At 39.2% G+C, this 26107-nt stretch overlaps 1 protein-coding gene across 2 annotated transcripts in view; it reads right to left on the bottom strand.

The window, feature by feature from the left end:
* The window catches only part of AASS (aminoadipate-semialdehyde synthase), a gene marked incomplete at its 5' end in the record, with an annotated part of 70352 nt that overhangs the window by 41150 nt on the left and 3095 nt on the right, over positions 1-26107 (bottom strand). Inside the window, 10 exons of one of the 2 annotated variants that reach the window (XM_079786441.1) lie at positions 2738-2849; positions 3240-3362; positions 4561-4709; positions 6086-6213; positions 6341-6419; positions 7289-7435; positions 7536-7603; positions 10408-10492; positions 13400-13576; positions 19701-19925. In XM_079786441.1, the coding sequence (XP_079642567.1) occupies positions 2738-2849; positions 3240-3362; positions 4561-4709; positions 6086-6213; positions 6341-6419; positions 7289-7435; positions 7536-7603; positions 10408-10492; positions 13400-13576; positions 19701-19910 (1278 nt within the window). Of the gene's footprint in view, positions 1-2737; positions 2850-3239; positions 3363-4560; positions 4710-6085; positions 6214-6340; positions 6420-7288; positions 7436-7535; positions 7604-10407; positions 10493-13399; positions 13577-19700; positions 19941-26107 lie in introns of those variants that run through there. The other variant, XM_079786440.1, reaches the window with a different exon arrangement.

Here is a 26107-nt window from a genome sequence, read left to right as displayed (position 1 = left end):
ATATGACTGTCAGCTGACTTCTCAACACAAACTTTGCAGGCCAGAAGGGAGTGGGAAGAAATATTCAAAGTGATGAATAGCAAGGATCTACAACCAAGATTACTCTACCCAGCAAAGCTATAATTTAGAATTGAAGGTCAGATAAAGAGCTTCACAGACAAGAAAAAGCTAAAGGAGTTCATCATCACCAGACCAGTATTACAGTATTACATGAAATGTTGAAGGGTATTCTTTAAGAAGAGAAAGAAGAAAGAAGAGGAGGAGGAGGAGGAGGAGGAGGAGGAGAAAAAATATGAAAAATAAAATGGCAATAAATATATATCTATCAACAATTGTATCGCCCGGCTGGTGTGGCTCAGTGATTAAACGTCGACCTATGAACCAAAAGATCATGGTTCAATTCCTGGTCAGGGCACATGCCCAGGTTGCAGGCTCAATCCCCAGTAGGGAGCATGCAGGAGGCAGCGACTAATGATTCTCTCTCATCATTGATGTTTCTCTCTCTCTCCCTCTCCCTTACTCTCTGAAATCAATAAAAATATATATTTTTAAAACACAATTGTATCTAAAAATAAATGAACAAGGAATCTAATGAACAAAATAAACTGATGAATAAAACAGAACCAGAAGCATGGAAACATAGAACAGACTGACAAATCTCAGAGGGAAGTGGGGGTGGGGGGAGAGGCAGGGAGAGATTAATCAAAGATCCTATATGCATATATGCATTGCCTATGGGCACAAACAATAGGGCAGTGAAGGTCTGGGGTGGGGTGGGAAGAAGGTAGAGGGAGGCAATGGGAGTAGAAAGGGGGACATCTGTAATATTTTCAACAATAAAGATTTTTTTTAAATAAAAATTATAAATTCATTGAACCGGCTAAAGGAAATTATCAAGTCTACAGGGAAATGATGCCAGAGGGAAAAGAATGAAGATCATCGAAAATGGTAAACATCTGGGTAAACTTATTATTTGTTTTATATACATGCCTTTCAGCCACTCAGACATCCACAATACAGAATGTTACAACTGGAGGGGCCATTAAGATTTTAAATTACAACCAACTCAGGTGAAACATCTGAGGCTCAGAAAGTGAGTATCCAGCTCAAGGTCAGAAAGTAAGATGACGTCTCCAATAAAGCCTGGGAGGTGTACTCTGCTTATTAAGCTACATCATATGCTAATCCCTCAGCACCGATTCCAAGCACATCCAGCACAGCGGCAGCAACCCTTTTCAGTCTTAAGTTCTTTATGCCTCAACTTTCTAATCTATAATTTGGGTTTATTTATGGTACCTACCAGATAGGGCTGTCATGAGCAATTAAAAATTAAAATATATAAAGTAATTTATACACTGCCTGGCACATAGTAGATGCACTATAATATTGTGCCAATTATGGCAGTGCCTGCTGCCTGCATTTTCTAAAGCCTGTTACATCTTCCTGCTGACATATTACAGGAGAAAAAACAAAGGTTCAAAATGGAATAGTATGTGAAAGAAAAGAAGTTCACAAAGTTTCATTTACTCATGCCCCATAACCACTGTCCCATTGCAGTGTGAGAGCTCCAGAGTGAAGCCATGGATGAAAAGGACAACAGCCACTGATTCATACCTTGGGACTCATTGCTAGAGGCAGTCAGCCATCAGCAGTAGACATAAAGCAGGTTGAGCATGAAGGCTTAAGATAAATACTGAAATAAGAAAGCTTATCTTTGGCAAAAACATAAAAATAAAATAAATCACACAAAAAATGTGGTAAATTTACACACTGGAATAGTACTCAGCTGTAAAAAGAAGAAAATGTTACCCTCTGTAACAGCATGGAGGGACCTGGAGAGCATTATGCTAAGTGAAATAAGCCAGTCAGAGAAAGACAAGTACCATATGATTTCACTCATATGTGGAATCCAATGAATAAAATGAACTATCAAGCAAAACAGAGACAGACTCATAGATAGAGAGCAGGCTGACAACTGTCTGGGGTGGGGGACTGGATGGGGAGATGGGAGGATTGAGCCAAAAAGAAAAAAAGAGAGAGAGAGAGAGAAAGAATTCGTGGACAGGGACAACAGTGTGGTGATGGGGCGGGGAGGGGGGGCAGTGGAAAAGGGTACAGGTGGGATAAATGGTGATGGACTGAGACTTGACTTGAGGTGGTGAACACACAATACAGTGCACAGATAAAACCTGTATATAATTTTGTTAACCAATGTCACCCCAATAAATTTAATAAAAAGGGGAAAAAAAGAAAATGGAATTTAGATAACATAGTATTTCATTAATCAATTATTGACCACAGTGAAAAATACAAGACCTCAAGAAAAGCTGTCACTTAACTAAGCATTAGTGACTAAAATCCAATAAAATTTCCTATATACCTGATTTTTCAAATCTGCTAATCACAGCACACTAAGAATACCCCAATATGAATTGACCTAGAAAGCAGGAAAATTGAAAATAATCTAACCTTACCTTCCATGTCATGAACATTCTTACTAAAACATGCATAAGGAGAGGCAAGAGCAAATTGTAATTAAGCATGAAGACAGTTATACAACCATATTTCCCATGAGACAAGGAAGCAGAATATGTAAAGTGTCAATAAGGGCTTCAGGGAAGGGCTGGCATTTCACTTTGCAACAGATTTCTTAATACCAGAGACCAGAACATCGATAAGATCACACCACAGTTCTCTTTCAGCCATGGGATTGTTACAAGGCTCTAGGTTTGCTTACCATTTCTTCAACGTAAGGATAAAGCATGTCGCCAAAGTATTCTGTGGCTTCTTTTGGAAGCTGCGCGGGCAAATTGTCAATGGAACACATCAGAATCCCAGAACCTTCAACGCTAGGAGAAGCAATATGCTTTATTTGGATGTACAAAATGTTACTTGTGAGCTCTAACTTTTCCAGATGTCTACTCCATTATATTTGCTTCACATCATTTGTAATATGGTACTAGAATATGTAACAAAATAAGCAAGAATTTCTAAACAAAGTTTTTTCCCTTCTTCAGCAACCTATTTCCCATTTAAACATTGTGTATATGGATTTAAGTGTTCTAATTTGCATGCGGGTTTTCCACCAAATGTTTAAATATGTTTCAGTATATCTCTGGAAATTTGCGTAGTCTTCATAATGATGTAAAATATTGAGTATTTTAGGACTAGTATACAAAGTTAAGTAAATGACGTGTTTTTATGTCTTTCTCACCATCTAACAGCTTTAGCAAACTCACCTGTCATGAATAATATGCTGGTCTGCATCATACATGCAGAAGGGATGCTCTATTGTCGTGCACTCCGTCATAAACTCTATAGATCCCCCTGTGTCTGCAGAAATGTCACATATCGCTACGAGTCTGAAAAGAACATCAACACGTAGGTCAGAGCATGGAACTCTAAAGTCTCCAACAAGATTACAAACGATTCAAGATGAAAGGTGCTTGGAACAATTTTTAAGGTGGCTGCCTGGGCTCTTAGCTTTTTCCCTACAGCTCCCTGTGTTCTTCTGGGATACACCACATCTCCTCACTATGAGTTTCAGGCTTCACAAGGAAGAAAAAGAGGGGGAGGGGAAGGGAGAGGGAAATAAAAGTGGAAAATCCCTTCCCTATATATGTCATTGACCACAGCCTGAATTTAACCTACTTGGCCAACTCCCTCCACCCTGCTTTGTACTACATAATTTTACATGTTATTACATGGAAATCTCTAGACTTATGAACAAATGTCTCAGTCCAACACTTGAAATCCTTTAGCATTTGACCTCGTATTCCTGCCCAATCTCCAATTACCACCTGCCTATATAAACCCTCAGCTAGACCCTAGACTGGCCCACACACTGTCTTAAACTGTGCTTTGGTGACTCCGTATTTATCAAGCAGCAATATTGTCACTTGCAATTCTCATTCTCCTCACTCATCCCTCTTAAGGTATTGCTGAGGCCAGGCTCCCACTTTCTCCAACTCTGCTCATAGCGATTGCTCCTAGCATTCGCTTGGCACCTACTTGCTGCCAGCGACATGCCTGAGGGGACCAACCACAGTTTTATTCTCCTTTATCTTTTAGCTCAGCAGAGTGCCAGACAGATCTGGTGTTCCATAAATATTGATTGATTAATTAATTGGACATTTAATCATTATTTCAATATATATGATTTGTCAGGCAATGTCCTGGGTACTTGTAGCCAAGAGAAATGGGGGCCCTCTCCTTAAAAAGACTAAGTTCAAGGAGGAGAGGGAAAATCATAAACACTGGAAAATAAATGACGGTGAGTTTCAGTAAAAGAAGCAGAGGAGAAGACTAGAGAGAGAGGCCATGGGGAAGCAGGAAAGGACCTCACTGAGGAGGATACTTCTGAGCTACATTTGGAGCCACAGAACTTCAGAGATTCAAGAAGGAGGGAAGTTTAACGGCCAAATGTTCTCAAGAGCTCAGCTAAGATAAGGCAACTACTCAGTAACAGTCCAGTCCTGTGACACATGAATCCCCTATGTGTGATACCCTAACAGTGGGCCCTGCTAAAAACTGCCGTCATTGCTGAAGTAAGGTCCTTACTTGTGTGACAATGCAGGGCAGCCTTCCACACCAACAACAGGGGACTTGCCTGGAGCCAGGAGACTCTGAAGATCTTGGCGGGTTAGTAGACGCGGGCTTTTTTGTTCCCAATAGATTCCATTAACAAGACAAGTTGTGTAGGGTGCAATCTGTAAAGCAAGTTTCAGGTTCAACAAACCAGGAAACAGTGTATTTCAATACAGTGTGCTGAAAGAGAGCTATCCGTAAATTCCACGAGAAATAATTTAATGTTATTTCAAGTTGACTTTATTTGCTAGGTCAGTGGACTTCTTTTGAGCCTGAGACAATAAATAACCACCCAGATTCAGTGTAAAATTTCCCATAAGTATATGAACATAAATATATTAATACATTTGCTCTATCATATATTACATAGCTAAGAAAAAGGAAGGGACCAAGAATCAGGTGACCTAACACTCTATACAGATGACCTAAATCAGGCTACCTCAATTTCTCTGGGCTGTTTTCTTTATCTGCCAGATGGGGATAATACATACCCTGTCCTCAAAGGAAAGCCGTAAAGATTAAAGCATCTGTAGGCTCCATGGACAAATGTACTACATACATGCATACACGGTAACTAGGTCATTATAAGTTTTAGGATGCAGCCAATAACCAATACTTCTGTGATTGGGAAAGACAGAAGGAATGGAAATTTACTAGATGCAAAATTTTTCAGTTTGAGTCTAGTTTCATATTTCTTTCTGAGGTGTCTCAAGAATTTGCAAGTTACAGGTCAGATGCTCTTCCTATAACATGCTTTACATGCTAACCATTACATTTCACGCCAGAATCTAAAAATGCTATGTTGTTGAAACATATTAAAAGTTATTTAAAATACAATATTCCTTCTCACCATATATGCCTGTATTTTTGTTTTATTTTTTGTAGATTTCTTTTGAAGAGGATGGTTGCATGACCAATGACTACAGAACATACAAACATGTTCTTATGAGTCCGGTATGCTCCCATCAGAAGGATTTTAATTGAAAGTGACTTTTTTGTCCACGGGGGATGGGTCTATGCTTCTATAGCCTCCCTGTTTCACCCTGGAGCGCTAGAATCAATGGCATGCATTTCAAGACAGCTGGCTGACGTTATGACTGCAATTCATGGCCTGGAAGGAATAAACCTATGTTGAAATCAAACCTCATAGACACTGTGCTTTGCCAACAGTACAAGCTAGTCCAGGATAAACACCGAAAATAACAATCCACAGGAAATGTTTTAGAGCTAGTGGGCACATGCAGACCTAAAGAAGAAACAGAGACAGTAAAATAAAGGGCACAGCCACGGAAACCACCAAAACCACTCAGCAAAGGCCCCTGCAAATTTCAACAAAAACCAACAGTGCCTTAGGCCAACTCATAACATCCAAAGGACTCACCACAAGTCAATGTGAGGAACTAAAAAACAATGTACGTATCCATAATTTCTCTCCTGAAAACAGCCTGGCTATAGTGTATCATGAGCAACCAACTCAAAAGCTGAGTGTGCTACTCACATCAGTATTAAAACGACTTATGTAGCGCTCAGGATATTTGTCATATTCCACAGGATCATATACACCATCTGTTTTCCTGACAAGGTGATGATGGCGACTTATCACTGTTCCATACACTTTCCTCAGGTCTTGCAGAGGAGAAAGAAATTAGTAAAGTGGGTGACAAATGATAAAGATTGATAGTGATAAAATATTGTAACACAGACACTGTTAAAAAACAGTAAAAAATACACACAGCCACCTTCCCCCTCTTACCTCCTGTTTGGGAAACTTCTTTTAATTCATGTGGTTCTACATATTCACAGGGCAGTTCATTGAAGATTTCTTGGGCCCCCTGTAAATAACACATGAGTAAAAATCTAAAACTCAATAGGAAAAAAGCCAACACGATGTCATGCAAAGATTCGAATTCATCTTCCCCACAATTATACAGCTCCACTTGTCCCGCCCTGCGACCAGGACTACGACAGGAGTACAGATGAGGTTCTTGCTCACAGCAAGCAGTGTGAACACCATGCATTTAATTTATAAGATATTCAGCATAGAAACAAGAGTATTTAGAAATGAGAGCACCATAAAGTATTTCTATTTACTTTATGCTCCATTTCAGAAATTATTTCAAGTGGGGGAACTATATTTCCTACCAAAAAATTAGATACCTATCTCACAGCATAATACAAATAGTGATGTCCTCTTTGTAAAGTATTTTCATTAAAGAAAGATCTATTTTATAAGTTTCTTGGGGGGGGGAGGAGTTTGGGGGAGGTCTACAAATGCATCCTCAAAACCATCCCAGAAGGAAGAAAGTATTAATTCCAGTCTTGAATTCATCCAATTAACAAAACTCCAAGTCATCTTGAAAAATTTACAGCCTAGGGTAACGTCCAAACTTCTGGACATCTCCATGATGGAGATAAAACAGATCACCCTAAGAACAGAGCTTTGCACCATTAAAAATTAGTTTTTTCTCTCTAAAAAGGGGGAAAAAGCATTCAAAACCTCTCACAGCTTGGAATCAACTAAAAGCATAGAACATAAGTTTAGACTATGACTGCTCTTTACTATAGTAAAGGTACATACATAGGTAAGGAAAGCACCCAAAACAGAATGCCCATTTATGAAATGCTCCGAAATGCTCACAAAATGCCCACATCCTCTTAGAGTTTCAGGCTGCTTTACAGAAACAAGACAGGTGAGATTTACCTTTGATACATTACCAGTCCCTGTGAACACAAATGTTAAGGGCCCTATCGACTTGGGCATCAAACCCAGAGATATTTCATAGCCAGCATCACGGACAGCTTGCACAGCCTGACTGCTGTTCCTATAGTTATGAGCCATGCCAATGTGCTGAAAGCAAGCACACAATTCAAGTTAGTCTACCACTTGAGACATTTTCCTACTCTAAAAGTGTAATATGTATTTTAAAAAAATCAAATAAACATCTCACCATAAAAGGTGTGTGATGTCCCAAAGCAAGGAGCCTTAAACCCATTCCGTGCAAAATGTTGATCATCCCTATTGTAGAATCAGACCAATAGAAAGACCATTAGTTGGGAGAAGTAGGACTTGTTCTCTCTGCCTGTTCTCCAACCTGCTCCGGGCTCTGAGGAAGCACCGGCCACAGCATCTCTGCTTTGGAAGAGGCCATCATCTTATCTATCCCCTCAACTTGCTGCAATCCAAGGCACTAAGTCAGCTTCATTCCCACCCTCCCTGCCACTTTCAACCCTGCTACAATGGGATGAGTGTCCCTCTTCTTCTCTACAGGTAATCGCTCCACCTTTGCTCCAGATCTCATGCCTTCCTGCCTCTCGAAGGAATCCACTCCACTCCTGAATTATTCTTTTCATTATCGCTGTCTATGGGTTTATTCCTATCAACATTTAAACACTCTTCCATTCCTGCCATACCAAAAAGAAAGAACAAATGAAAACAGTCACCACTGACCCCATGACCCCCATTAGCAGTTTCAGTAACCTAAATAACTAAACTCAGTGGACACTTCAGATCTTGACTGACTTGTCAGAGGTATTTGGCAATGAGGAGTCCCTTTGTAGGAGTCTCTTCCCTCAGTAGCCCATGCCCATTCCTTTTACATCAGTGTCCTCTGCCTTTGCCTTAGAGATTAATCAGCTAGCTTCAGGATTCTGTCCCGGGCCCTGTTCTCTTCCATCTCTCATTTTTTCCTTAGCTAATTTCATCCAGTCCTAAATCCCAAGTACTCTCTGTATACAGATGACACCAAATCTGGATCTCTAACACAGATATTTTATATCAAGACCTAACCATCCACTGATTTCTCAGTTTGGATGTCCCCTCCAAAAAATAAAAACTCAGCATGCCTGTAGCAAAGTCCTCAGCATCCATTCTTTTCTTCTTTATTGGAACATACTTTTCCTGTCCTACAAAATGTTCTTTTATCTTTTTTTTCCTGAAATCAACTTTTAAATGGATAATTTATACACAATAAAACACAGCAACAAATGTATCCACATTAGTCCTACCTGACTAGATTTCTAGTCATTACCACTAACATATCAAGATAAGAATATTTCCATCACCCCAGTCAATTCTCCCTAACCCTTAGCCAAAAACAACTACTGATCTATTTCTGTCTGTATAGATTAGTTCCTTCTACAGTTTCATATAAATGTATGAAGTATATATTTTTGTGTGTGTCAGCTTTCACTCAGCTGAATGTTTTTGAGATCCAAACATACTTTGTGTGTATAGGCAGTTTGCTTCTCTCTATTGCTGAGTTTTCCATTTTATAGATATACCACAATTTATTTATCCATTCCTGTGCTGATGGACATTTGGATTGTTTCTAGCCTATTATGAATAAAGATACTATAAATAAGTCTCCACAAGATATAATTCATTTCCCTTAAGTTTTTATGTATGGCATTTATTTTGTAGATTGATATTCAAGTTTTTTATTTCTCCTTGAGTTGGATTTAGTAATTTGTGTCTTTCAAGAATTTGTCTATTTTATTGCCACTGTCAAATTTCTTGGCCTATTTATAATATTCGCTTATCCTCTTATTGTTTGTAAGATATATAGTGTGTCCCCTCTTGGGTTCCTAATATTGGTAAATAGTGTCTTCTCTCTTTTTTAAATAACCTAACTAAGGATTTATCAATTTTATTAATTTTTTAACAAAAGAATCAGCTTTTGATTTCATTGATGTTCTCTATTGTTTTCCTGCTTTGGTTTCATTGATTTTTCTCTCTTACCTTTATTATGTCCTTTCTTCTATTTGTTTTTGGTTTAATTTCTTGATCATTTTCTAACTTCTTAAGATGGAAGTTTAGATCATTAACTTGATAACTTTCTTCTTTTCTAATAAAAGCATTAAATGCTGTAGATTGCCTTCTAAGCACCACTCTATCCACATCCCAAAAAATTTGGCATGCTGTTTTTAAACTTTTATTCAATTAAAAATATTTTCTAATGTGTCCTGTGTCTTAATGTGTCCTGTATTATCGGATAACCCATTCAAGGGTCAAGAAGACTTGACCCTTGAATGGGTTATCCGATAATACATCGTTTCTTTTTCAAATATTTGGAAAATCTCTAGTTTTCTTTCAATTATAATTTCTAAGTCAGTTTGATTATAAAGCACATACTCCATGATTTAAAATCTTTTAAATTAATTAAGAATTGTTTTGTGGACCATCTGGGTGAATGTTCCACGTGACGTGGAAAGAATATGCATTCTGCATTTGTTGGGAGAAGTGCTCAGTAACTGTCGCTTTTATCAGGGAGGATGGTAGTGTGTTGGCATCCTATGTCCCTACAAATTTCTGTCTCGTGTTCTGACAATAACGGACCTTCAGGTAGTCTAATCTGATAGTTATACCACATGGTGTTTCTTGACTAAACAAGGTTCAAAGAACTAACTGAAAAATCAAGTAGAGTTTTTACCCAAACTCCAGCTTCTATCCCTTCTAGATTTCTCCTTTGTTGCTCCTGCCCCGTACCTTTTTCCTCTTTGTCCCTTTCTTCTACTCCCAAGTTCTCATCACCAAACTGACCTCTCCGTCTAGTCTTCCAACAGAACTACTGAGAAAGTCAGAGCCTATCTACAGTTGCTTTCCGTCTCCCTACCCTCTTTTTCTTTTTAATTTTTATAATAAACATATTTTCATGGTTTACTTTGTTATTCTAGCCCCCTGATAGTCATCACCCTCAGATACACCCTCACATTTATTTTTATTGGTGAAAATGGAGACTTTTGCCACAAAAAAGAAAAACACACACAGTCACTCCACAGTCAAATGTAGAGCGTGGGTGGTGTCAACGCCCACACACCTACCTGCCACACCGGCCCACTGTCCAAACGCCACGACCCGGATTCCTCTATGATCCACCATTTTCTCATAGTCAATAAGTCGGATTTCCTGATGAAAGAATAAAAGATTTCTCAACCAGACCCACCAAGCTTAATATCAAGGAGTAAAACACATACATAAGCAAGTCAGTATTGCACATTTTTCCCTCTTATGAAATACAACTTCACTGGCCAACATAAGTTACCCTAAGGGGCACCCTGAAACATTTAGAAATATCATGGTTCAATCACATGTCATAAACCAATGATAGGTTTATGATTAGAGATGAAAAAAATTGTCCTTGACCCGTGCGTGCTAAATGCCCCTTGAAGGTAGTCAATCAAATAATAGTCATTATTTCTTTTAAATTTTAGCCCAGCAGCATCTACAAATATATCTACAACCCCGTGTCTCCTCACATTCTTCCTTCTAGTTTCAAAGAAAACAAGCCCCTCTGGAGACTAAGCCCTGTGAGCTAGATCCCAGCTTTCTCCATGCCCTCCAAGACCATTATTCTTGAGCTTTTCTCTGTCCTGCATTATTCCTCTCTGCACAGCTCCTTCCCCTCAGCCATTCTAAGTGACATTCACCCAGGTCCCTTCTACCTTAAAAATAATACCACCACTCTCTCTCAAGTCTATACACTCAAATATCTTTCTTTCTCCCCCCCTCTCTCTCCCTCTCCCTCTCTTTCTCTCTCTTCCCCTCCCTCTCTCCCTCCCTCCTTGCTCTATCTCAGTCTCTCTTCTTCTCTCTCCTCTTTTTTTCTCTCTCTATCCCTTCACAAGTAAGCTCCATTTAAAAAGTAGCACAGTCTGCCTGCCTTTTATTTCATTGCCTCCACTAAAACCAGCCTTCCACTTTCCTTGGGAATCTCCCCTCTCTTGGGAATGTCTAATTAACTCGTGGTTAAAAGCTACTGACATGTTGTAATTATGCAATGTTTTAAACAGTCCTTTAATATTCCTCAAATATCATATGATTTTACCAGATGCATGAATGTAAGAATGTTTACTGTTTATCCAATTCCAAGTAATTGGTTACAAACTGCTGCCAAAAATCAGCCCTGCTGGGTCTGTTTCATTCATTTTCTTGTAATTAATGCAAGTTCATATAACAACAAAAATGTTTCTAAAGTACTTTTTAAAGGAGTTTATTTGCTTAAGGTGAAACATTCTTCTTATTACTTCAATTAATTCCTTTCTGAATTTGTTCTTCAGAAACACTGCAAATTCGCTGCAGCCTGGGTCTAGCATATTTCAAATTACTAAGAATGTGTTTTAGCCCAGCTGGCGTAGCTCCGCGGTTGAGCATCGACCTGTGAGCCAGGAGGTCACGGTTTGATTCCAGGTCAGGGCACATACCCTGGTTGTGGGTTCGATCCCCAGTGGGGGGCTTGCAGGGGGCAGCCGAAGTAATTTTCTCTCATCACTGATGTTTCTATCTCTCTTTCCCTTTCCTTTCCTTTCTGAAATCAATTTAAAAAAATTTTTTTAAAAGAATGTGTTCTATCACCTATATAAAATACTTCCACTGCTTTTACTGTTTGCAAACTCTCCTGTCCTCTGCCTAGTCTCAGGTTCTAGTCTAGTTTCTAATGCTCTAACATCCTTACCCCAGGACTGTGTAAAATTTCTAGTTGTCTCTCTATTATAACAGACCTCAGGCTTCTCTAGCTACACTCATTCCCTGTGCTCATCCACTCTCGTGGCTTTACATACCATCTAGTCTCTGACAAGCACAAAATGTGTGTCAGAAGGAGCTGCCCTCCTGAGCTACAAATCCACATCCAACGGCCCACACAGCATCTCCTCTTAAATATCTAATGGACAAATTAAACTCAACTCCCGATCCTCCATCCAAGCCTGCTCCTCTTACAGTAGCATCATCTCAATTTATGGAAGCTCCTTTAAAATCTTGGAGTCATCACTGTCTCTTCTCTTTCCCTCATATTCCACATTCATTTCATCAGGGAATCCTTTGGAATCAGACCTCTAAAGTACATCCAGTATTTGTCCATGCATCACAAACTCCATTGTAGCCTAGTGTCTAGACTGGTCTAGACTTACAATCTTCTTATCAGCTTTGCTCTCTCCCATTTCCACAAAGCAGAAAGAATAAGCTTCTTAGAACATCATGATTTACTCTCACCCTCCACTCAAAAAGACCAGCAGGCTTTGTGTTACTATTCTCTCTGCTTGGAAGACACCCAGATGGATAGTTTGATCCTTCATCTTCTTCAAATTTTTGCTCAATGAGGCTCTCCCTGATAATCCTATTTAAACTAGCATTGTCCCTTTCCCCCGGGCCCAACACTCCTTTTCTCCTTCTAGATTCTTTTATCTCCATTACACATATCACCAAGTGACCTATGAGAGGTCATTTATTTATCTGTCTTCTCCCACTAGAATGGAAGCTCCATGTCAGACACACGATAGGCACTCAGCAAATATTTGTGGAATGAATACTCTGTATTTTAAATAGCTGCTAGTCATTCAAATAGTATTTATATCTTAAAAATGCTTTTCTCCCCTTTTAATGTTAATGAAGGTAAAATAGTCTACACTCCAGGTCTGGTACTACGGAGCTGTGCAACCTCAGACAAGTCACTTCACCTTGCTGGGCTCCATCTGAAAAATTAGGAGGATGGATTATATGATTCCTGAGGTTCTTTTCGGCTCAAAAATTCTACTTGCTAATATCTGACCAAGTGGCCTTATAAACTGGGGATCATTTTGGGAGAACGCTTCTCTCATTCCTTCCATTTCAGAATACAAAAGGAATAAAATTTGTTTGTTTTCTCTTATAACCAAATCCTCAAGAACAGCAGAGCTAATCGAGCACCAGCTCATAGATCACCTTTCCTACTGAGGTGAATAACAAGATGTATTTCCTAGATGCTAGAAAAAAATTCAAACTCTGCTTGGTAATTCAAAGTAATTTCTATGACATTTCTGAGTGTTGTTTACCAATTACCTGTTTTAGAATCTCATCCAATAGGCCCATATTGGCCTCCTGGGCCTTTATTGTGTGGGAGAAGAATGCATACGTCTTCTTGGACATTAATTTTTCCTCTGGGGGTCTTTTAACTCCCAAAATAAGACAAGCTTCAGAAATATCCTCCTGAAGAATGCCGCCAGCTTTGACATATTCCTGGGAATGCAATTTTGATTAAAAGTTATTCCTCTGAGTTGTTATATTCACATTCTTTCATAACTAAGTATAGCGATTAAAGGAACAACCTTTTGAAGGAATACAATCTCTATGAATAAGAGCAAGTAATAGAATAACTACTAATATTTTTACTTGCTGGTTAAAGATCAATCTAACATGTTTGACTTTTATAGCAAAAAATTTAGAAAATTCAGCACATACTCCTATTTTAAGAACAGTTAATAGTTTGATCATAACCACTAGCACAAGTGATTTAAATATCATTGTGAAATATATATTTTACACCAACAATTCTCTGAAATATTAAATGCTAAGGACTAGTTTATTACTCAGGTTCATTTTTTTAAAGGAAGACATATCTGCAACATTTAATTTTCTATGTTTAATTACTATTTATTACTGTCCTATTCTATACAGCAGACTGTGATGGAGATGAGATGATAAGACACAAAGAAAGCCAGGTAAATCCCTCCTGTAAAGGAGTCCACAAAATACAGTAAGAAAGAAGTCAGGCCCGGCTGGCGTGGCTCAGTGGTTGAGGTCAACCTATGAAACAGGAGATTACGGTTCAAGTCCCAGTCAGGGCACATGCCTGGGTTGCAGGCTCGATCCCAGTAGGGGACCTGCAGGAAGCAGCCGATCAATGATTTTCTCCAATCATTGATGTTTATATCTTTCTCCCTCTCCCTCTTTGAAATCAATAAAAATGTATTTTTTTAATAAAAGGAGCACAGTAAATGAGGCTGAATTCAAAATAACATTGTGATCTGCAGAATCTAAGTGATTATTAGTTTAATCAATACTGAGATAATTCCCAGGTAAGGTGATAAAGGAAGTAGAAAATTTTAAACTAATCTAAAAGGTTGGGTAGGATTTGAAGAGGTGGCAATATCAGTAAGAGGCTTTAAAGGAATAGATATAAATATGGAGGCAGGAAAGTAAAGATGTTTAGGGCATAAAGGGTAAATCAATTTGGAAAAGTAGACTAACTATTATCATGGTAAAGATGCCCTTTATTGTATAAAATAATCATCAACATTTATTAATAAGTTACTATGTGCTTTGCCAAGTTCTTTACACGGATCACTCTATTTAATTCTCATAAAACTCCATGAGGTAGGTACAATTATCATCCCCATTTTATCAATGGGAAACCTGAGATTTGAACACATAACTGAGACTGGACAGCTGGTACATGGAGGCAACAGACAGTCATTTCAGAATTTTAAATAAGGTGTAGCATGGTCGAAGCAGAATTAAAAGAGCATCAAAGGTGGCAACTGAATAAAATGAAGATAAATCCACTTAGCAATCTACTTCAAAAGAAAGTAAAAATGGATAGAAGAGACAGTACAAGAATGAACTATGGTCCATACCTAGTTTCTTTGAAAATAGTCTATTTGCCCAGTGATAGCAGACTGGTTAAAGAAATCACAACAAATCACGGAGTAAGCACAACGGAGTAATTCCTGTACCACCATGAACTAACCTGGAGGATTTCCAGGATATGTTGATGACTAAACAAAGCAAGGTGCAAGAGGGTATAAATAGTACACAACCTTCTGTATAAGAGTGAAGGGGAAATAAGAACATGTACACACACACACTCACACGCTTATTTTTGCAAAAAGAAACATAGGAATGATAGGTCAGAAACTAATGAAAATAGCAGCCTATAGGGTGGGTGAGAACACCACTTTTTTACATAGTTTTAATCTTTGAAACTCATAAGTGTTTAAGTTATTTGAAAAATAGAATTAAATCAAAGGATAGAAAAGCAAACATAAAATGTAATAGAATAAAAAAAATTAATCCAACTGGATATCACATTGACAATGTAACCATACAGAAAAAATAACTCAAGTAACTTTTAAACATAGTATTCCAAATATTCCTTGTGAGATCTATTGTGAAGAAAAAAGTCAAAGAAATATTAAAGTCCATTTAATATTTTTTGAGATCTGATTGGCATACAACATTACATTAGTTTCAAGTGTACAACATAATGACTCAATATTTGTATATATTGTGAAATGATCACCATACTAAGTCTAGTTAACATCTGTCCACAGGCATAGTTACACAAATTTTTTTATTGTGATGAAAACTATAAAGTTTCATCTCTTAGCATTAGCAGGCTTATTGTTAACTGTAATATTTGCATTGTGATTCAAAAAGTATTTTATGTATATTTTGGGGTAGAGCAAAAATGTGCACTCACATTATAAGAAATTAAAATTTTCACTGCTAGAGAAATAAATGCAAATATAAAATTTTAAAGGTGAGAAATACCTGCAATGTTAAATTTATTTTGAAATATCATTATTAGCTCATGATTTAATTATATACAATTAATATAGACAGTTACTACATACAATTAATTATATATATAATTTCTGTGTGTGTGTGTGTGTGTGTGTGTGTGTGTGTGTGTGTGTGTGTCTGTGTATTTCTTTGCTCTGTCACTGAAAGGGCTTAGAGCAACAATATCTCAGTAACATAAGCACACCTAACACCAGATACCAGATCTGTTTCTATAAACTAAAAAAATCAGGATTCCTTGAGGCAGTGGTCGGCAAACTGCGGCTCTGTTAACTAATGAGTTTGCCGACCACTGCCTTGAGGTAATGGCTGATCCCAGCTGTGGGGCAGAAAAAACACAAGGTGAGGCTAGGACCATTTGCTGTTTAAGGCAACCAGAAAGTTCAGAAATAAAAGGATTCATGTACAAATGACATAGGAGCACCATTGAGGGGATTCTTGCTATCTCAAATTGGGGATCATTAGGACATCATATACCAATAATGATACTCAAAAGAGCAAGAGAGAAACTAAGGTCAATCTCTTTTCTACAGAAGAATATCAGGAAATAGAAGAGTGATAAAATCAGAAAGCCATCTTTTTTTTTTATATATAAGCCTCCATGTAAAAATTGATTCAGGCAAAAATTACCAATGGATGCTAACATCATTAGCATCCATTGGTAATTTGAAAGGCTGTTGAGAAACAGGAAATTCACAGGTCTCAAAACAGCATCCCAAGAATGGCTCAGTAAGTACAAAGGGAGAAAGGTATTTTTGCAATGGAGAAATCTGATAGCAAAGTGATTATGCATTTTCTCATCGTGTGATGACTGATTTTTTGTGTGTGTCTGATGTGATACAATGGGGGAAAAAACATGTATCACTTATGGAATATTTATCTATAACTTGAATTATAATGAGGCAAAAAACAAACGAGTTACACTCAAAAACGGAACATTCTACAAGTCACCTGGCCTGGACTCTTCAAAAAGAGTCAACATCATTGAAACCAACAAAAATCAAAAGGGCGAAGGATGTGCTGTTTTAGATTAAAAGAACTAAAGAGACGTAGCAATAAATGAAAGAAACTTTAAGCCTCAGTTGAAATAAAAGACGTTTGGGACAATGGGGGATTTGAAATGAACTATGGGAGATAATACTATGGAATAATTAATTTCTTAGGTGTGAAAATGATACAATGACTTTGCAGGAAAATGATACTGAAATGCATACCGAGCATTTAGTAGTAAAGTGTCATCATGTGTGCCACACACTTTCAAATATTTCAGGGGAAAAAAGCATATGCCTATCTTTAAAATGAAAATAAGAGTCAAACCTGTATCACAAGATTATTGTGAAGAGAATGATGAATGTAAAGAGCATCACACTATGGCTGGCAAGGCAAATTCTCATGAACAAAGTCTACTACTCAATGAAGCATTTCCTATAGGCAAGTCTTAGAGTCAAAAGATAGTAGTATCTTATTGGCCTTGTCCCCCAGTGCCAGAACAAGGGTCCATCATGAAGGACAGAGTGATAGAAGGATATCATCTCCTTCCAAAAGCAATCCCTCTACCTTGGAATAAATTTAATCAAGGAGGTAAAAGACCTGTATTCAGAAAGTTATAAGACACTGAAGAAGATACAAATAAGTGGAAGCATATACTTTGTTTATGGATTGGAAGAACTAACATCATTAAAATGTCCATACTACCCAATGCAATCTACAAATTCAATGCAATTCTTATCAAGATATCACCAATGGCATATTTCAGAGAGCTAGAACAAATATTCCAAAAATTTATATGGAACCACAAAGGACCCCAAATAGCTACAGCAATCTTGAGAAAGAGGAGTAAAGAGTCACGCTACCTGATATCAAACTATACTACAAGGCCATTGTAAACAAAACAGCATTGTATTGGCATAAAAACAGACATATAGACCAATGGAACAGACAAAGGAGGCAAAAACATACAATGGGATAATGCTGGAAAATTGCACAGATATGTGCAAAAATATTGAAACTAAACCACCTTCTTATACCATACACAAGAATAAACTCAAAATGGATCAAAAACTTCAATGTAAGACTCACAACCAAAATCCTAGAAGAAAATATAGGCAGTAAAATCTTGGACATTTCTCATAGCAACATTTTTTCTGATATATCTCATCGGGCAAGGGAAAAGAAAAAATAAACAAAAGAGATTACATCAAAAGAAAAAAATGAACAAAAGAGATTACATCAAACTAAAAAAAGTTTTTGTGCAGCAAAGGAAACCATTAACAAAATGAAAAGACAACCCACTGAATGGGAGAACATATTCGCCAATGAGACATCTGATAAGGGGTTAACATCTAAAAATTATAAAAAACTTATATAACTCAACACCAAAAAACAACAACAAAAACAATCCAGTAAAAAATTGGCAAAGGATCTGAATACACTTCTCCAAAGAGGATATATAGCTATACAGATGGCAATAGACATATGAAAAAATGCTCAATGTCACTAATCATCAGAGAGATGCAAATTAAAACTACAATGAGGTATCACCTCTCACCTCTCAGAATGGCTATCACCAATAAATCAACAAACAAGCGCTAGTGAGGATGTGGAGAAAAGGGAACCGTCCTGCACTGTTGGTGGGAATGCAGACTGGTACAGCCACTGTGGAGAACAGTATAAAGTTTCCTCAAAAAATTGAAAATGGAACTCCCATTTGACAGTGATTCAAGTTGAATCACTGTCAAATGGGAGTTCCATTTTCAATATAAATGGAACTTTTTATATTGAATATTTTATATAAATATTCCATAAGTGATACATGTTTTTTCCCATTGTATCACATCAGACACACACACACACAAATGGGAATATATCTGAAGAAACCTGATTCAAACGAATATATGCACCCCTATGTTCACTGCAGTGTTGTTTACAATTACCAAGATTTGGAAGCAGCCCAAGTGCCCATCAGTAGATGAGTGGATAAAAAAGCTGTGGTACATTTACACCATGGAACACTACTAGGCTGTAAAAAAGAAGGAAATCTTACCTTTTGGGACAGCATGGATGGAGCTGGAGAATATTATGCTAAGTGAGTAAGCCAGTCAGAGAAAGACAAGTACCACATGATTTCACTTACATGTGGAATCTAATGAACAAAATAAACTGACAAACAAAATGGAAACAGACTCATAGATGCAGAGAACAGACTGACAGCTGTCAGAAAGGAGTGGATTGGCAGGCTGGGTGAAAAGGTGAAGGGATTAAACAAAACCAAAATTCATAGACACAGACAACAGTATGGTAATTACCAGAAGGAAAAGGGGGGCGTTGGTGGGGGAGGCAGAAGAGAGTAAATGGTGACAAAAGGAGACTTGCCTTTGGTCGGTGAACAGACAATACAACATACAGATGATGAAATGCAGAACTGTACACCTGAGACCTATATAATTTTATAAATCAATTTCACCCCAATAAATTCAATTAAAACATTTTTAAAACCTTGAAAAAAAATAGAAAGGTCAAAAATGTTTTTAAAAATTAAAGTAATCCCTTTACCCCTCAGCTGGAGAAAGCATGAAATGGGATGAAAAGAATATTTATTGGTTGAATTCTGGACTCAGGTAAGGATGCTAACTAGCCATCTCATGATAACCAAAGTAAAGAAATATTGCCATGTGGTTGTTCAAGTGACACGAGCCACATTTTCTTTTCACTCGGGTGCTCCCTCATTTCCACTGACAGGGTCCTTTTACTCTCACAGATTTAAAACATTGGCAATACTTACCTCATCGTGAATGGCTCGCCGATTGGAGGGCTGGATTAAGACCTTGTATCCCAGGTTGGTGATGCCTTTGATGTGCCGGGGAGCCAGCGGCGCCCTCCGCTCCCAGGCGTTCACATCCTCCCGCCGCAGGGCCATCACAGGCTTGTGGTGAAGGCCCCGGCGGAGGCTGAGCCCCAGCCGGCCCAGCCGGGTGCCACACGTGCGCAGCATCTTGAAGCCTGGTGACTGCAAAGACATCATGAGAGCGCGGGACAAGAGGCAGGCGGGCTCACAGGTCAGTTCTGGTCTCCTAAGAAATCTGCTGTAAAGGCCAACCAGCTCAGATGGTAGCAGATACAGGATAGAGCCAACAGGAGGGGAAACCTGGACGGTAGCGTTCCTTTACCCAGACAAGCGCAAATTGCCACAAACGACGTTATTTCTTTCCAAAACTAAAAAAAGTAGAGCGCCCTGGCCAGGTGGCTCAGTTGGTTGGAAGGTCGTCCGTGCACCAGAAGGATTAGGGTTTGATCCCCCATCAGGGCACATACCTAGGTTGCAGGTTCCATCCCACATCCGGGTGCGTACAGAAGGCAACCAACTGATGCTTCTCTCTCACATCTAGCTCTCTCTCTTGCTCTCTCTGTTTCTCAAAATCAATAAAAACATATCCTTGGGTGAGGATTAAAAAAAAAAAAAAGTGCAGAGCAACTTATGGGACACTAACCCATATCTGGGAAGCTGAAGTCGATTTTTAAGTGTATGTTTTTATCAAACAACTATTCAGCACAAATGTTTTAAGCAAGTTAACCTGCAGTGCAAATATAGGAAGATAATGGATGTCAATTTTGAGAGCATGAAGTTTGGAATTCTTTAATCATGTACAAGATTCTTAGCTCCAACGTGTTTCGAGTTTCATCTCTGACCATTTTCTACAAGTGCTGCTCAGCGCTGGGCCGCCTGTTCCTCCGTGAACTGCTTTTCCCTTTCACTGGTCGGCGATGAGATACGCACAGAAATAGAAAGTTAGCACTTAAAGACCTTTGTATCACATGATCACTTTTCTAGTAATTCGCTGTTACTGAATTTTATGAAAGTCTTGGTCCCGGGCGGGTTGGAAATTTAAGAAAACAAAACAAACACACCTGTTCGTCCACCGCACGTGTTAAGAGTTTTAAGGAGCAGAGCCCTGAATGCAACCCCCGCCTCCAGCTGGGATGCCCAGCCTCGGCCTCACTGGCCTTTTGTTGCTCTAAACATGCTGTTCCCTCTCCCGGGGTTTCCTTTCCAGAACGACCCTCCTCTCACATTAAACCTGGGCCTGTCTCAACCAGCTTTCTAGCTGTTATTCCAGACGGCAAAATTCCACTCACTGATTCAATCCTGAAATGTTTGCAAGAGGCTCACTAAGTTTTAGAGCATAAATATCAAACAGTATTCTATCCCTCTTCATATGGCCAAATACATTTGGTAGTCAAATGTCATTTCAGATGATAATTTGCTGGATCATTTGGATGTTAATGTTTAGGTTCTTATGTTTAAGGTTGGCATCAAAATATAGGGACTATGGGCCTAGCGGGTTTGGCTCAGTGGATAGAGCATCGGCCTGCGGACTGAAAGGTCCCAGGTTCGATTCTGGTCCAGGGCACATGCGGACTTGATTCTCCAGTAGGGGGCAGGCAGGAGGCAGCCGATCAATGATTCTCATCACTGATGTTTCTATCTCTCTGCCTCTCCCTTCCTTTCTGAAATCAATAAAAATACACACACACACACACACACACACACACACACACACATATATATATATATATGGAGTACATGATTTCACACCTCCCAGAAATGTTCTACCAATTACTACTAGCATTTAGCCAAATTGGTTCAGAATACATTACTGTTACATCAGACTGCAACTAAATCAGACCCACCACACAGATGGGGAATGTTTATCCAAACCTGGGGGCATACAAATACTTGCCACCCGAGAAGGCAACTCACAGCACCACAGACCACAGAGCAGAGGGACCAGCAAGGAGCCCCTCTAAGAAGGCTTTGGGAAGGAGAGGGCATGGACAGAAAGGGCTGCACGCAGCAAGTGAGCACGCAGATGGTTAGGGCCCACATCGACGATCGGCATCTCAGGACAAGACTGCTGTGTACCCTCTCTAAATTGTGGGTGATTTAACATACTTTTGTTTTTAAAAGAGACAACATTGAGGCCAAACCCAAGCCAAAGCACATAGCAGTTATTCTCCCCCAAGACAGAGGGAAAAACGGCAGCAGCCCATGAAACGTAAATCCCTATGTTCTCCGATAAAACCCACTCCCAAGACACGCGATTCTTTCGAACACACAGGTAAGCCCAGAAATGGCCCCATCGTCCCAGCAGGAGCTGTACTTCATATTCCATCGGTGGTGGAGGGACGCCACATCCTCTGTTCTTTGCAGCAATTCTTGGTGTTAACATGAGGGAACACTTTCAGATAATAGAGCCTCTCTCTCCCCTCAACCTGATTCATAACCACAGCCACTCCTCCTTGGGGACCATCCCTCTTCCCCCTCCCTCCTCCGTCTGGGGTGGAGGAGCGCGATGTGGTAGGAGAGACACAGACACACGTATGTAATAGGCACACAGACACTGGCAAAGGCAGGCTTTCCACGGGAACAGGAAGAGAAAGCAGCAGCGAGGGAGCCTCTGCAGTTTATTTGGGAAGCTGCTTTCACTTTCCCTCTTTGTAGGCCCGTCTCAAATCACAAGCCCCGTAACTTTGTTTTCAAACAAATGTTAACAATGGATATCACTGACTCCACATAATATGCCAAGCACCAGGCTGGGCACCTTACAGATATTATTTTATTTTCTCCTTGCAAACAGTCTTACTAAGTAGACACTATTGTTACCCCATTTTACAGGTGAAGAAACGGACTCGGAGTCTAAGTAGAACCGACGCTTTGAAGCAGAAGCAGGATTCCTGTTACTATTTAACACTCGGGCTTTTCTCTTCTTTGCTGAAGCCTGCAGATCCACACCATGTAGATCTGACACAGGTTGTTCCTGCTGCCAGCTTGTTTCAGAAATCGACCAGGTCCATATGGCATCGGCTTTAACAGTTTTAGAGAATGATCAATTCTGCCCCAAGCATGGGCTGCCTCTATCCACCCCTTTCCCACGTGCCACCAAAAACCCTTCCTGCGTCCCTGCCAAGATCAAGTCCAGTTCTCTGGGGAGCTTAGGAAAACATGAATGCCGGTATCACTGCATTACTAACTGCTTGAACCGGAAACTTGGTCTCAGCCTAGAACTTTCCGGGCCCACCATTCATTTCACTGTAAGGTTATCCTGAACTATCTGACAGTGAAGATTTCTCCATTGCTTTTAGGTGAGGCACGGCAGGTGTCTGGTATTTCCTGGAAATGCCCAGGTTGGCTGTTCTGGGTGTCCCTGTCCTGGAATTTGTGTGTTTTTCCGAGGAGATCAGGAAATAAACAACATGTATATTTCTGGCAATGCCTCCAGTGAGACAAAGCAGGAAGGCCCCCGGCTTACCACGGGCGCTGGCCAGGTCACTTCACGGTGACAGGTGCTGAAAACGGCCTGTAGCATGAGCAAAGAGGATGTGGAAGAGCAAGAGGAGAAGAAAAAGAAAGATCTGGGGAGAATAAGGAGGAGCAAGAGAAGAGGACTGGGGTGGGGGGGGGAGGTAGAGGAGGGAGAGAAGTGTCACCCAGTCAGGGGAGGGGAACAAGACCCTTCCCCTGACAATTGCTAAAGTCTTCCCTTCAACACAGGAAGGGCTAATGTTTCAACAGCATAAAAATGAAATTTAAAAGATTCTATCCTATGTGTTTGTAAAACAAGAAGAGCACTAAGGTACACATTTTACTTCCCTAGAATTGATCGGGGATTTGAAATAACTCTGAAAGTCGTGGGAGTACTCTACTGAACTAAGTGCTCAGACATGCACAGAGACAGGGGACAATCAGCGGGTGGGCTCTAGCAATAGGATATCGTATGTGATATCGCAGTACCTCTTTCCATCTCTCAATGGGGAAGACTTAAGAATTTCTTTCAACTCACAAATTATCGATCTTTGCAATGTACACATGAGAATCAGTGTACAAAGGAGAACATGCTTAAATGGAAGAAGGAGAACATGCTTAAATGTTCTTGGTACATTTTCAGTGTACAAAGGAGAACATGCTTAAATGTTCTTGGTATTTTCTATCCTTTTCGAGAGAAATGAAAAGGAAAATGGTGATTAAAAATAGAAACAGAGGGGACCCTTCTCACTCCCCATGTGGGAGTCCGTTCTGTGGAACTCTTTCCCCCTCCCCACATGGGAGTCCGTACTAGTTCTTCAATAAAACTCCACCTTTGAAAAAAAATAGAAATAGATAGATAGATAGAGCGTGGCACTCCATACATATCCCACAATTCTCTTTCAGTGACCATGATATAAACTATGGTGATTAAGTATATCATCACCCCAAATCACATGAAGGAAACAAAGAAAATTTTGTGAGGTGTACTGGTATTTATAAAAGATTCTACCTGAGGAAAAGCCACGTTCACAGGCAGAGGAACTGATAAGTATTTGGGAAGGTCCTTTCAAATGATGAGCAGATTGGTCTTTGTACAATTACATATATTAATATAGTAGTACCTGATCATTTGTATATTTAAATAAAAATTTAATAAAAGTCCAAAATTTTCTTGATGGAGTTAGATTTTTCCCATTGATTATAGGTGTTTTGATTTTTTTCTTTAATTCAAAAAAATCTGGTGGGTCCCTAAGGTGTGCATAGCATGAAGTTAAGTACTTCTAAAGAAGCAGAAATCCTATTTCTGCTCATTTTCATGGGATCCCAGGGTGGGACAATTTCATTTAATTAAATGGCCCCCATTAAAATCTGATGGTGAGCCTTGGCTGGTGTGGCTCAGTTGGTTGGAGCATCGTCCTGTACACTAAAAGGTGGCGGGTTCGATTCCTGGTCGGGGCACATGTGGGACGCAGCTCATTGATGTTTATCATCTCTCTCTCCCTCCATATCTCTCTCTCTCTCTCTCTCTCTCTCTCTCTCTCTCTCTCTCAAATGAATTTCTAAAAAATTTTAAAAATCTGATGGTGAAGTATCAATTACTGATTCTAACTGGTAAATTATCAATTACTGATTCTAACTGAATATTAGAGTCAGAATGACCCTGAAGGTAGTGAGCCCCATAAAAATCAGGAATTTTCTGTGGTTTATAAAAATCATTTTCCAAGTATCTATGGGTGAATCACAATAAAAACTGTCTACTGTTCTGGTAGGCATAACTTTTAAATGTCACTGGATTAACCATTGTACGCCATGAGCATCTATAGACGCAAGCAGCAGACCTTTTTTAATTAAATTCAATACATCGTGGCAGTTAACTGGTTAAGTTATATCTATCTGCTACTGTTTAGGTAGTACTTATGCCATATAACATTGTACTTGATTTGTGCTGATTTTCATGAGTAAGAGTGGTAGGTAGTTTAATAGAGCTGAGGTCTACATAGAGCTTTTTATTCTTTCATCTAATATTAAAAAATCCTTGAAGTCTCTTCAGTCCTTTTCATAGCATCAACCTAACCAAGAAACTTTTTAAGCTCACCAACCACCCACCTAAACCAGAACAATTTGTGATCTAAATACAAGAACTTAAGTACAAAAAGGGCCTCCTAATGTCTGTTGTTTCCAGTGGGACATGTATAAAGGATTACAAATTCCTAATTAACAAATGAAGTCCAAATCTCCCATCTCTAGCCCCAGTAGTCAGAGATGTGCTCTTTGTCCTTACGTTTTAGATTTTTAAAATAATGCCTCTAGACTATAATTCAATAACTCAAACTCAAACTAAATCACACAGAGAGATTTCTCAATGCCAATTATTTGTTGTACCAATCTTGATTAAATATTGAGAGACTAACGAATGGAGTAGCCTTGAGTTGAACAAAATAAGGAAATGGATGAGAAATGAAAATGTTTTATACCTACCCTTCCACGTCACTCAAAAACCACAAGTGTCTTTTAAAAACCATGGTTTCCCAGGAAGCCCTGGTACTGTAGCTAAGGGAAGGCAGCTCCGTGACCATGCGCCTTGGCCCACATTACACAGTATGTGGTATTCTGACCTTAATAATCCTGGAGAGGTCCAAAAAAGTTACAAATTAACAGAACACCTGATGATGGCCTAGAACTAACTCAAATACCTCCCAACCCCAAGGCTTGCTAGAACTAGGCTTGGGCATGCAGTAACACCATCCTCCCTCCATACCTGTACTTCCTGTTGCACAGGTACATCCTTTAACGCTTCCACATTAAACTCCTTATAGTCGGCCAGAAATTTAAAAACAAAAAAAAAAGTAGACTTGGGTGGGTGGACTCTATTAATATTAACTGAC

Source organism: Cnephaeus nilssonii (assembly GCF_951640355.1).
Source record: "Cnephaeus nilssonii genome assembly, chromosome: 12".
Taxonomy (NCBI): Eukaryota; Metazoa; Chordata; class Mammalia; order Chiroptera; family Vespertilionidae; genus Cnephaeus; species Cnephaeus nilssonii.
This window is presented reverse-complemented; position numbering and strand designations above follow the sequence as displayed.